The sequence below is a fragment of the Coregonus lavaretus genome (genome assembly GCF_964263955.1).
Source record: "Coregonus lavaretus genome assembly, chromosome: 32".
Taxonomy (NCBI): Eukaryota; Metazoa; Chordata; class Actinopteri; order Salmoniformes; family Salmonidae; genus Coregonus; species Coregonus lavaretus.
Window position 1 is genome coordinate 38,220,711 of NC_140019.1, and position 11,901 is coordinate 38,232,611.

At 45.9% G+C, this 11,901-nt stretch overlaps 1 protein-coding gene across 1 annotated transcript; it reads right to left on the minus strand.

Annotated features, from left to right (window-relative positions):
- Positions 1-78: 78 nt before the first annotated feature.
- LOC311107882 (uncharacterized protein) lies at positions 79-11,796 on the minus strand. The gene is made up of 12 exons (XM_084150467.1): positions 11,440-11,796; positions 10,376-10,501; positions 8,859-9,887; positions 8,369-8,556; positions 5,413-5,596; positions 2,883-2,997; positions 2,475-2,602; positions 2,048-2,251; positions 1,727-1,866; positions 1,328-1,493; positions 1,062-1,161; positions 79-863 (listed from the first exon to the last, which is right to left on the minus strand). The coding sequence occupies exons 1-12, from the start codon at positions 11,524-11,526 to the stop codon at positions 670-672; spliced, it is 2,661 nt and encodes an 886-aa protein (XP_084006593.1). The 5' UTR covers positions 11,527-11,796; the 3' UTR covers positions 79-669.
- Between the last annotated feature and the right edge of the window lie 105 nt (positions 11,797-11,901).

The window sequence follows — 11,901 nt, forward strand, 5'->3', positions numbered from 1 at the left end:
ACTGGATCATAAACACTATAGCTTTTTTGGTCCAATAATGCGATCACTGATTATGATACAAGACAAGGATTCGTGGGCTTAAAAACAATAACAAATATTTAATTTCAAGAACAAGAATGAAGTTGAAACATCTTTGGTTGTAAACAGTATCAACAGATAACATAACACATAAATGCACCTGGCATGACACTGACAGGTAATCAGTCTTTTCCCTTATAGACAACACATGCCTCGAGTCACTGACAGTGTCAGTCAGTCAAAGAAAAGGAAATTGATCAAAAACAGAACTTCAAGATGATTTCAATATTGACACTTCCATTGAGAAGCGAAAAAAAAGTTACCGCAAATAACTCAAGTAGAAAATATGTATACACCAAAAAATGTACATACATATAGTCAAATGCTGCATGTAACAGAACAGAATTATGAAATGTGAGTTGTTTAAAACAATTTGTAAGCATTAAATGCAATGTAAGCGCATGCTCTTGTGATAGGCAGCACACTGAGCACCAGTGAAAGTATATGCCAAAAACAATATGGGGTCGCGTCACAAATGGAACCCTATTCCCTACATAGTGCACTATTTTTTTTTTCTGGTCAAAAGTAGTGCACTATATATGGAATAGGGTGCCATTTGGGATGCAGAGCCATGGGCCATCACAGTTAGCATCATCTACCACAGTGTTTGGCGTCGTCATTGGAAAGGGTTTGGGCGTATTGAGACGTCCAGTCCTTTAAGAAGACCTCCTGTAGCTGGGTCTGTAAACTCCTCTGACCGTCTCCCACCACAGAACCTGTCTGGTTCACCACCAGCCCAACACCTGCAGTGTGGGTGAAATAGTTCTCTGACCAGTTGGAGGTTCCTGTGTTCACACAATATGAGATACAAGTTAGTGCACTGATATGGCAGGTCAAAGTTTCTGTGTACATCAGAATGCTAATTGCAATGTGATGTTTATACTGTAAAAAAAAAAACAGCAGACGTTGGTTTTGCAGCAGAATCAAATCCATAAAAACAACAGACATTTTGTCCAATGAGTAGTGATCGTGATGTGCAGTACCTATATAGACGACTCTGTCTGTCACCATGTACTTGGCATGGTTCACTCTTGAGAAAGGAATCTTCTTCTGCTCTGCTGTTGAAGGCACCTCAAATACTTTCTGTAGGACACGTCACGGACATAGGACATTAATTACAACAACCGAATGCAAAACTAGGGAAGGTACATTTCCCGAAGAAAATGGTGTGCTCGCTTCAGCTGTCTTCCAAGTATTTTTATGGTTTAAAAAAAAAAAAAAGGTGGAGAAATGGAAACAGCATACGTACCACATTGATGTTGCATCCCAGGGGAGGTCTGTTGAGGACGGTCAGAGACTGTAGGAAGAGGAACATGGAGCCCGGAGAATGTGACCAGCAGCTTACTAGAATGTTGACCTCTACCCCGCTAGTACACGCTGCTGCCCGTATGGCTGAGTCAATCGCAGGCCAGAACCTAATACAAAAAAATTTACCTGATTGGTTACATGTTTAAAAACATATACACAACATACATCCAATAAATGTCCTAATTAAAAATCTGATACACTGTTACATAACGTTAGAGAATCATTAAAAGGAGTGAATCCTAACTCAAGTCAAATTTTCACTCGGGCATTGATGTCAATGGGAGAAGTGAAATTTCAACACAAGTGGAAGTTAGGATTCGACCTGAGTACTGACAGTCACCTGAGTGGCTCAGTGAACTGGGACATTGGAAGATAGTCCATGACTGAGATGTAGACATATTTCTGGGCGTCTGCGATGACAGAGAGGATGGTGGATAGATCGTCTGAGCGTCCATAAGCTGATATCTGAGGTGGAGCACTCTGAAACAATGGGACAGTTTGTTTAACTATCAGTAGCATTATGAAAAATATGAGTGGAAGGGGTTAAATAGTCTGTCCCAAATGACACCATTTCCTCCCATAGGGCTCTGGTCAAAAGTAGTGCACTATGTAGGGAATAGGGTGCCTTTTGGGACTCAGATAACTAGAAGATCCAACTCACAGAGAGATATACTCGTGCGGGGACTCCATTGAGTTTGAGATTCAAGGGGTGCTCGGAGCTGGAGAGGGCAGAGTATCGGGCAGGCCAGAAGGGGGGTAGGGAACCATTTTTCTGAGCACCGATGTTCCAGTACACCCCGAATATCCTTGACGCATCCTGTGCCAGGCAGCTGCAGTCCTCCATGGAAACTCCCACCTCCTTCACCTGAGATGCACAGAGATGATCAATCAATCAATCCACCAATCAATCGTGAATCAATCAATCATCAATTAATGCATTGGAAGATATATACGATAAGGAGATGCATCAATTCTTACACGGCTCACATTTTATACAGCCTGGACTACAAACTAACATGCTGTTTCACCAGTTTTCCTGATCATCAGTTCAGATGATGTTTTCTATAAAAAGCAAATTATATCAATACCTGTGTGAGGGAACGCCAATCCATGTTGGCACTGCCCAGGTAGAGGTGTTTCTGATCCACGACCCACAGCTTGGTGTGGATGATACCTCCTGTCACGGACTGGAGATCCACCTCCCGTACCTCTGCACCTGAACACAGAAAGGAAGCAGAGATTAGACAAACATAACAAGCAATCTTAAAAAATATGTTGTTTGAAAGATACAGTATTTTAACACTGGCTTTTACATTTAGGTAATTTAGCAGACACTCGTATCTAGAGCGAATACAGAGTGCATTCAACTAAAGGTAGGATAGACAACCACATAGTCATTTGCAAGTAATTTCCTGAATACACGCATAACCTGAAAAACAAATCCCACGAGACAAGGCCAGAGGGACCCGCTGTGGAAACAGAGCTGCTTCATGTACCTGTTCTAGATAAATCCGCCGTGTCTCGAGTATCAGTCTGAGGACCATTAACAGCAATCTGAAGTTTCACTCCTTTTGCTTCAAGTTCCATCAGCTGCTTGAAGACCTGTTTTCCCTGTAAAGCACATGCAGGTCACAGCGGGAGCAATAAAATCCATGTTACATCAAAATATAACTGATCAGTGAGAAAACGATGTACACAGAGCGCAACGGCACAGCTATCCTAAACATCCACTGGTTCTCTTGGAATGGGGAAGTCATTTGAGATGTTGATATGATTATATGATTGAGATATATATATATATCATCACAACACAAAGCACAAATTTATAGATGTAAATGTTCTTTCCTTAAAAACAAACAAACATGTAAACCCAAAAATGAGTAAAACATCTCAAATCAACCCTTTTCTCCTCCTACCTGTACAGCACTAGGCTCTGTGAGTCCCAGGTCAGTGTCCTCCTACCTGTACAGCACTAGGCTCTGTGAGTCCCAGGTCAGTGTCCTCCTACCTGTACAGCACTAGGCTCTGTGAGTCCCAGGTCAGTGTCCTCCTACCTGTACAGCACTAGGCTCTGTGAGTCCCAGGTCAGTGTCCTCCTACCTGTACAGCACTAGGCTCTGTGAGTCCCAGGTCAGTGTCCTCCTACCTGTACAGCACTGGGCTCTGTGAGCCCCAGGTCAGTGTCCTCCTACCTGTACAGCACTAGGCTCTGTGAGTCCCAGGTCAGTGTCCTCCTACCTGTACAGCACTAGGCTCTGTGAGTCCCAGGTCAGTGTCCTCCTACCTGTACAGCACTAGGCTCTGTGAGTCCCAGGTCAGTGTCCTCCTACCTGTACAGCACTAGGCTCTGTGAGTCCCAGGTCAGTGTCCTCCTACCTGTACAGCACTAGGCTCTGTGAGTCCCAGGTCAGTGTCCTCCTACCTGTACAGCACTAGGCTCTGTGAGCCCCAGGTCAGTGTCCCCCTACCTGTACAGCACTAGGCTCTGTGAGTCCCAGGTCAGTGTCCTCCTACCTGTACAGCACTAGGCTCTGTGAGCCCCAGGTCAGTGTCCTCCTACCTGTACAGCACTAGGCTCTGTGGGTCCCAGGTCAGTGTCCTCCTACCTGTACAGCACTAGGCTCTGTGAGTCCCAGGTCAGTGTCCTCCTACCTGTACAGCACTAGGCTCTGTGAGTCCCAGGTCAGTGTCCTCCTACCTGTACAGCACTAGGCTCTGTGAGTCCCAGGTCAGTGTCCTCCTGCCTGTACAGCACTAGGCTCTGTGAGTCCCAGGTCAGTGTCCTCCTACCTGTACAGCACTAGGCTCTGTGAGTCCCAGGTCAGTGTCCTCCTACCTGTACAGCACTAGGCTCTGTGAGTCCCAGGTCAGTGTCCTCCTACCTGTACAGCACTAGGCTCCGTGAGTCCCAGGTCAGTGTCCTCCTACCTGTACAGCACTAGGCTCCGTGAGTCCCAGGTCAGTGTCCTCCTACCTGTACAGCACTAGGCTCTGTGAGTCCCAGGTCAGTGTCCTCCTACCTGTACAGCACTAGGCTCTGTGAGTCCCAGGTCAGTGTCCTCCTACCTGTACAGCACTAGGCTCTGTGAGTCCCAGGTCAGTGTCCTCCTACCTGTACAGCACTAGGCTCTGTGAGTCCCAGGTCAGTGTCCTCCTACCTGTACAGCACTAGGCTCTGTGAGTCCCAGGTCAGTGTCCTCCTACCTGTACAGCACTAGGCTCTGTGAGTCCCAGGTCAGTGTCCTCCTACCTGTACAGCACTAGGCTCTGTGAGCCCCAGGTCAGTGTCCCCCTACCTGTACAGCACTAGGCTCTGTGAGTCCCAGGTCAGTGTCCTCCTACCTGTACAGCACTAGGCTCTGTGAGCCCCAGGTCAGTGTCCTCCTACCTGTACAGCACTAGGCTCTGTGGGTCCCAGGTCAGTGTCCTCCTACCTGTACAGCACTAGGCTCTGTGAGTCCCAGGTCAGTGTCCTCCTACCTGTACAGCACTAGGCTCTGTGAGTCCCAGGTCAGTGTCCTCCTACCTGTACAGCACTAGGCTCTGTGAGTCCCAGGTCAGTGTCCTCCTACCTGTACAGCACTAGGCTCTGTGAGTCCCAGGTCAGTGTCCTCCTGCCTGTACAGCACTAGGCTCTGTGAGTCCCAGGTCAGTGTCCTCCTACCTGTACAGCACTAGGCTCTGTGAGTCCCAGGTCAGTGTCCTCCTACCTGTACAGCACTAGGCTCTGTGAGTCCCAGGTCCTCCTACCTGTACAGCACTAGGCTCTGTGAGTCCCAGGTCAGTGTCCTCCTACCTGTACAGCACTAGGCTCTGTGAGTCCCAGGTCAGTGTCCTCCTACCTGTACAGCACTAGGCTCTGTGAGTCCCAGGTCAGTGTCCTCCTACCTGTACAGCACTAGGCTCTGTGAGCCCCAGGTCAGTGTCCTCCTACCTGTACAGCACTAGGCTCTGTGAGTCCCAGGTCAGTGTCCTCCTACCTGTACAGCACTAGGCTCTGTGAGCCCCAGGTCAGTGTCCTCCTACCTGTACAGCACTAGGCTCTGTGAGCCCCAGGTCAGTGTCTCGTAGGGTGAAGTAGAAAGCAGCTATGTCCACAGAGCTGTTGGCCCTGGTCAGTAGGTTAGTCCATGTCTCAGAGATGCTTGGCAGGGATGAGGAATCCGGTGGGTAGAATAGGCCTTCAGGGACGCTCTCCACCAGGCTCACACTGATTAGAGAAGAGAAAAACATTTAGCAATTCAATTCAAACAACTGTATTTGTCCTCTTAGAGCAATTCAATTAGGACTACAGTAGTGCTCCAGACACACGCCCGCAGGTGGTAAGGTTAGGTAACAACACATCTGCCACGCTGATCCTCAACACGGGGGCCCCTCAGGGGTGCGTGCTCAGTCCCCTCCTGTACTCCCTGTTCACCCATGACTGTATGGCCAGGCACGACTCCAACACCATCATTAAGTTTGCCGACGACACAACAGTGGTAGGCCTGATCACCGACAACGATGAGACAGCTTATAGGGATGAGGTCAGAGACGTGTGGTGCCAGGATAACAACCTCTTCCTCAACGTGATCAAGACAAAGGAGATGATTATGGACTACAGGAAAAGGAGGACCAAGCAAGCCCCCATTCTCATCGACGGGGCTGTAGTGGAGCAGGTTGAGAGCTTCAAGTTCCTTGGTGTCCACATCACCAACAAACTATCATGGTCCAAACACACCAAGACAGTCGTGAAGAGGGCACGACAACACCTATTCCCCCTCAGGAGACTGAAAAGATTTGGCATGGGTCCTCAGATCCTCAAAAAGTTCTACAGCTGCACCATCGAGAGCATCCTGACTGGTTGCATCACCGCTTGGTATGGCAATTGCTCCACCTCTGATCACAAGGCACTACAGAGGGTAGTGCGTACGGCCCAGTACATCACTGGGGCCAAGCTTCCTGCCATCCAGGACCTCTTTACCAGGCGGTGTCAAAGGAAGGCCCTAAAAATTGTCAAAGACTCCAGCCACCCTAGTCATAGACTGTTCTCTCTGCTACCGCACGGCAAGCGGTACCGGGTAGCCATTTGATTAGCTGTTCAGGAGTCTTATGGCTTGGAGGTAGAAGCTGTTAAGAAGCCTTTTGGACCTAGACTTGGCGCTCCGGTACCGCTTGCCGTGCGGTAGCAGAGAGAACAGTCTATGACTAACCTCCAACTGGTCAACTTGAAGCCCTCAACCTGTTCCACTACAGCCCCGTAGATGAGAATGGGGGCGTGCTCAGTCCTCTTTTTTCCCCTGTAGTCCACAATCATCTCCTTTGTCTAGACAGGTGTGTGCCTTTCCAAATCATGTCCAATCAATTGAATGTACCACAGGTGGACTCCAATCAAGTTGTAGAAACATCAAGGATGATCAATGGAAACAGGATGCACCTGAGCTCAATTTTGAGTCTCATAGCAAAGGGTCTGAATACTTATGTAAATAAGGTATCTGTTTTTTTATTTGTAATAAATTTGCTAAAAATTCTAAAAACCTGTTTTCGCTTTGTCATTATGGGGTATTGTGTGTAGATTGCTGAGAAGAAACTAAATGTATTTAATCCATTTTAGAATAAGGCTGTAAAGTAACAAAATGTGGAAAAAGTCAAGGCGTCTGAATACTTTCCGTACATCACTAGTCATCGGACCTGGTTCACACAAGACTCAATTACACCTTCAACGTCATTGTGCAGACTGAAGACATTATGACATGAGGATGACCTGCTCGCCTGGTCCCAGATCAGCCAATATGACTATAGGAGTTAGCTGTACAGCACAAAGAGAAATGGAAGCAGGCTAGTGACCTGTAATTGACTAGTCCTGTATTGTGTGAACACAGGAACCTCCAACTGGTCAGAGAACTATTTCACCCACACTGCAGGTGTTGGGCTGGTGGTGAACCAGACAGGTTCTGGTGTGGGAGAGGGCCAGAGGAGTTTACAGATCCAGCTACCGGAGGTCTTCTTAAAAAGAGCCACTGAACTCGCTGATTGGCTCGTGTGTTTTTGCTGTTGCTCATTAGAAAAAAAACGAGATTTCAGTCTTGGAGGTGGTGTGTTTCCTGACCGATTCTGCGTTTGTTTAATGAGGTTTGTCCCCCATGAGAAACTGTAGACGCGGAAGCCTATTTCACTTCCTCAAAATCCCCAGAATGAATCTAAGATTAAATGAATTGCCGATTTCCTGAGTTACCGTTTTTTGCCGAGGATGTTTCAGTTGTGCAATTTTACATCCAACTAAGGTGTTGGGTGCAGTATTTCTCAAGTTAAAAAATGTGTGGCGTGTTGTCTTATGTAAACAGTTGGAGCTGATGAGCAAGTCTATAGCTCAGTCTGTGCTATAGGATAGAGGGTAGTCACCGCAGCTGTTCACCCCATATTAGTGGGCAAATGGACATCGTCAAATCAAAACCCAACCTTCATTTACCCGTTGCGACGCATGGATGTTCCAAACTCCGCTTTAGACGAGACTGACTTTCTGACCAAAATGATCCCATTTACACTTTGTAGTCAATTTTGACAGAATAAATGTTTCTGACTCATATCTACGCCACATAGGTACTCGTTGCTTTTTAAAAAGGCAGTCGCTCTTTAAAAAAGGGACTGGACATCCCAATACGCTCAAACCCTTCCTAATGACGACGTCAAACACTGTGGTAGATGATGCCAACGGTGACAAACCCACGGTTACGTCCCAAATGGCACCCTATTCCCTAGATGGCGCTCTGCTTTTGACCAGAGCCACCCATAGGGTTAAAAGGTCAAAAGCACTGCACTATGTAGACAATAGGGTGCCATTTGGGACTAAAATATTCTCTGATAAATCTATATCTGTTCTCCGTCCCACCATCCACCAAAAGCTGTGAAAGATTGCATTACTTATAAAATTACATATAAAACATATATTTGTGAAGGGGTCAAACAAAAAAGTTACAATTATGTTCTGTAACACTTTTCTCACCGACAATCTGAGTTACAAGGCTCGTGTTGCACCCACAGTCCCTCCAGCCAGTGCAGCTCCAACTGTCCCACCAACTGTGACACCGACAGAGGCATCCCATAATGCCAGACGTGTTGACCCAGTCCCCCAATCACAAGCAGAGTGGAGGGGAAAAGGCAGAATAGTGCAAAGCTCCAGCACCACGACGTCTACAAATTGAAGAGTGAGATTTAAAACATGAAGCAAGAGAACAGATTACAATAACTATTACAAGGAGGAATATGGGATTGTTTGTATGTCGTTGAGATTAGGATAAGATAATGACTCTTATCCCCCATGGGGTCATTCTGTTTGTGGCTCTGTGCAGAGCATCCATTCAAAACAAAGCAAGCACAGACAAAAGGACATATAAAACTGCAGACAATAAATACAATACAGATTTTTCCTAAGGCGTTGCTATTACCCAAGATGGGTAATAGCAAGAGAAATAACGGATATCTAGACGCCTCACCTTGTTCGACTGACTGGATCTAGTTGTTCTCTGAGGCACTGCTCTGGGCGAGGGGACTGAGGTATCAGCGTCGGTTGTATCCTCAGGGTTTTTGGACCATTTTCCAGAAACCATCTCCTCGTTTGCAGACTTGTCTCGATTTTTACTAACAGCCTCAGATTCACTGAAGCGCTCAGTCTCAACACTGGGCTTCTCAAGCTCCTTCTCCTCCCGCAATGGGGAGTCCAACCCATCTCCATCCTCTTCTAATAGAAACTCAATCTCCGTGGCCTCAGCCTCACAGGGAGTTTCCTCATAGCCCGTTTCCACATCATCATCATCAGGCTGATTCAGATCAGTCTCCTCCTTCTCACTCTCAACTATCTCTAGGGATTCCTTTTCAGCGTGACCAGAGGAGATGTCGCCACTATCCATTCTAACCTCAGCCTCAAACTCTTCCTCCGTGCCCTTCTGCACAGTTTCAGTGGTGGTGAGGAATGTCTCAATTGTATATTGAGATGGAGTGGCGAGCTCTTCGGTGGTCTGGAGTGGTTTTCCTGGGTCACCATAGTCCCCTGCGTCAGCCCTGAGGGCCGGTCTAGGGGTTGCCGTCATGGGATGGAGCTGCTCCTGATGCCCTTCAGATGGAGTAACATCCAGAGAGCTGGGGCTTTGCTCTGGGGAGCTAACAGCATGAGACAGGGTCTGAGGGTTGAGTTTATGTAGACGGACTGTAGGAAGAGGGAGACCTGTTTCTCTAATACCGGGCAGTTTTGATCTTGACATCTCCCCACTGCTGCTTGTTGAAGATGCCTGTTTAGAAGACTCTGTTCTGGTAATAGACGGGGCAGGTGGATCTGAGCTTTGACTGCTGCTGCTGCTGCTGCTGGTGCTGGTGGTGGTGGTGGGGCGTTTTTTGGCTAATGTTTTGTGAAAAGCAGGAATTCGAGAGGCGTGTTGTTTGTTTTTGCGTGAGTCTTCTTCTTCTTCCTCTTTTCTCTCAGAGTCTTCTTCTCGGTCTAACCGGTTCAACATCCAATTCTTAACTCCCTGTTTAAAAATTATTTTCCCCCCCCAGTAGGGAATGGAGAGAATGTCTGAAATTAATAGTTTAAAATTGGAAAAACACTCATCTTAGGTTGCTTATTGCAAGGTGTGTGTGTGAATAATTTGAAGATATCATAGATACTAAAAAAAAGTGACAGGGACAAGTCTTCATTTCAAATTAATAATTTCACAGTGTCCTATCTACAGTTTCATCAATGCAAAGTAACAGAAAGCAAATGATCGATAAATCCTAAAGATGTGTATGATTTCATTTGACGTGAGGAATAAATCATACAGGACAAGGCCAACGTTTAAAAATGTCTTCACTACAGTGTCTTTCATGCAAACAGTAAGAAAATAACGTTAATCAAGACACCGTCATAGAGCTGTAAATGTTATCATTTCCTGTGAGGAATAGGCTCAATTGTACAGTGCAAGGCCAATGTGTGTCTATGGCTAAAACCCCTTATAGGTCTATGGTTAAAACCTACGGTCACATCCAGGTGAGAGTCCCCACACCGCTTTGTGGTGGCCTCATCTTCTGACAGGGCTGGAGAATGATCATCATCATCCATCATAACGTTGTTCTGAAACTCTTCTCTATTTTCCTCTGTATCCTAGGATGAGTCACACAATCAAGTCGGTGATATTTTTGCACATAACTTAACATCGCTGCAACTCCTAGTTCCAATGGATACAACCAATGTGGTCTGAGCATTTCGTATTATCCTGTAAGTAAATTTGAGACACTTAATATAGTATGATATGTTACGTTTCGTATGGTATGTGTTAATTTGTGGATGTCCATCATCCATATTGTAAGATATGTTATGAATTACAATTGGTAAGATACATTACGAGTTGCCAAAACATACAATATGTTATGAATTTGCAAAACACATGATATGTTACGAATTTGCTAAACAGATGTGTTGTGGCTAACGTTTGCTAGGCGGCTTGGTGGCTAACGCTAACTAGCTGGCTAACGTTAACTCTATGGGTTGGGTGTTAAGGTTGGGTGTTGTCAAAAAGGTCCTTTGGATTGCTAGATGTTCGCGTCATACACCCACCTTCCTTTCGTTTTAACTTTAAGAAACCTTCTATCTTTTGTAACCATACCAAACATAACATACTAATTTGAGTGTCCCGGCTTGACGTTGACTATGTTACGTCTAGTCTATGAGAGCAGTCTGATCCGACAGAAACAGTTAGAAACACGAAGTGAAACTATTACCTAGCCAGCCAGCTTTCAACGCAAGATGAGGTTCAAACAATGTCAGGAAGTCATTATTACTAAGCTTGCAAACCTGGCGTCTAATATAGTGATTCAGCTATGCTTTGAATTTATATTCAAGGACTTTAGTTAGGTAGCTAACTAAACTTACCAGGAGTTTAAAGCAGCCAGGTACAATCAAATGCGCTGAACGTGCTGTACTCTCGCTCTCTATGACACTACAGTGCCAAGCTAGTTAGCTACGTGGCTATGAAAAGTCGGATGAGGAAGAGAGAGGAAGGCGGAAAAGCTAACTCACTCAATTGAAAAAAAATCACCCACCTCTAAAAACGTGCTCTTATTTTTCCTCAAACGGGTCGACCTTCTCACGTTCATCTCCACTGGAGCAGATTTCCTTCGAAGCTCCATCTTCAAGTAGCTGCAGCCTCGGCGCGCTAAGCCACAAAAGTTAGCCTAGCTAACGGTTTTTCGCGCAAAAATAACTAATAGAACAAAGTCAACAAACGTTGTAAATTAGCTAGATAACTAGCCAACTTGTGGCGGTTACGCATTGCACCCGGTAACTTATTTTGTTCAACATTAGGATTGTTAGCTTAACTAATGTTAGCAAGCTTAAACGGGTAAACTGCGACACAACAAAACAATAAATTGAAATTACCGCGATTTCCTGTCATCGTTGGGGGTTGCCACAACAACAGAGCATGACATATGCATATGCATGTACCAAAGCTTGCCCCCTGTTGGTTTAAAATAAAACTTCACCTCACCTAAATGTCCAGTATC

Coding starts and splice junctions, on each gene's coding strand:
- LOC311107882 (XM_084150467.1), bottom strand. CDS start 11,526: ATGGAGCTTCGAAGGAAATCTGCTCCAGTGGAGATGAACGTGAGAAGG. Junction 10,502..11,439: donor ATAAGAGCACGTTTTTAGAG/GTGGGTGATTTT, acceptor GACTCATCCTAG/GATACAGAGGAAAATAGAGA. Junction 2,252..2,474: donor ATTGGCGTTCCCTCACACAG/GTATTGATATAA, acceptor TGTGCATCTCAG/GTGAAGGAGGTGGGAGTTTC.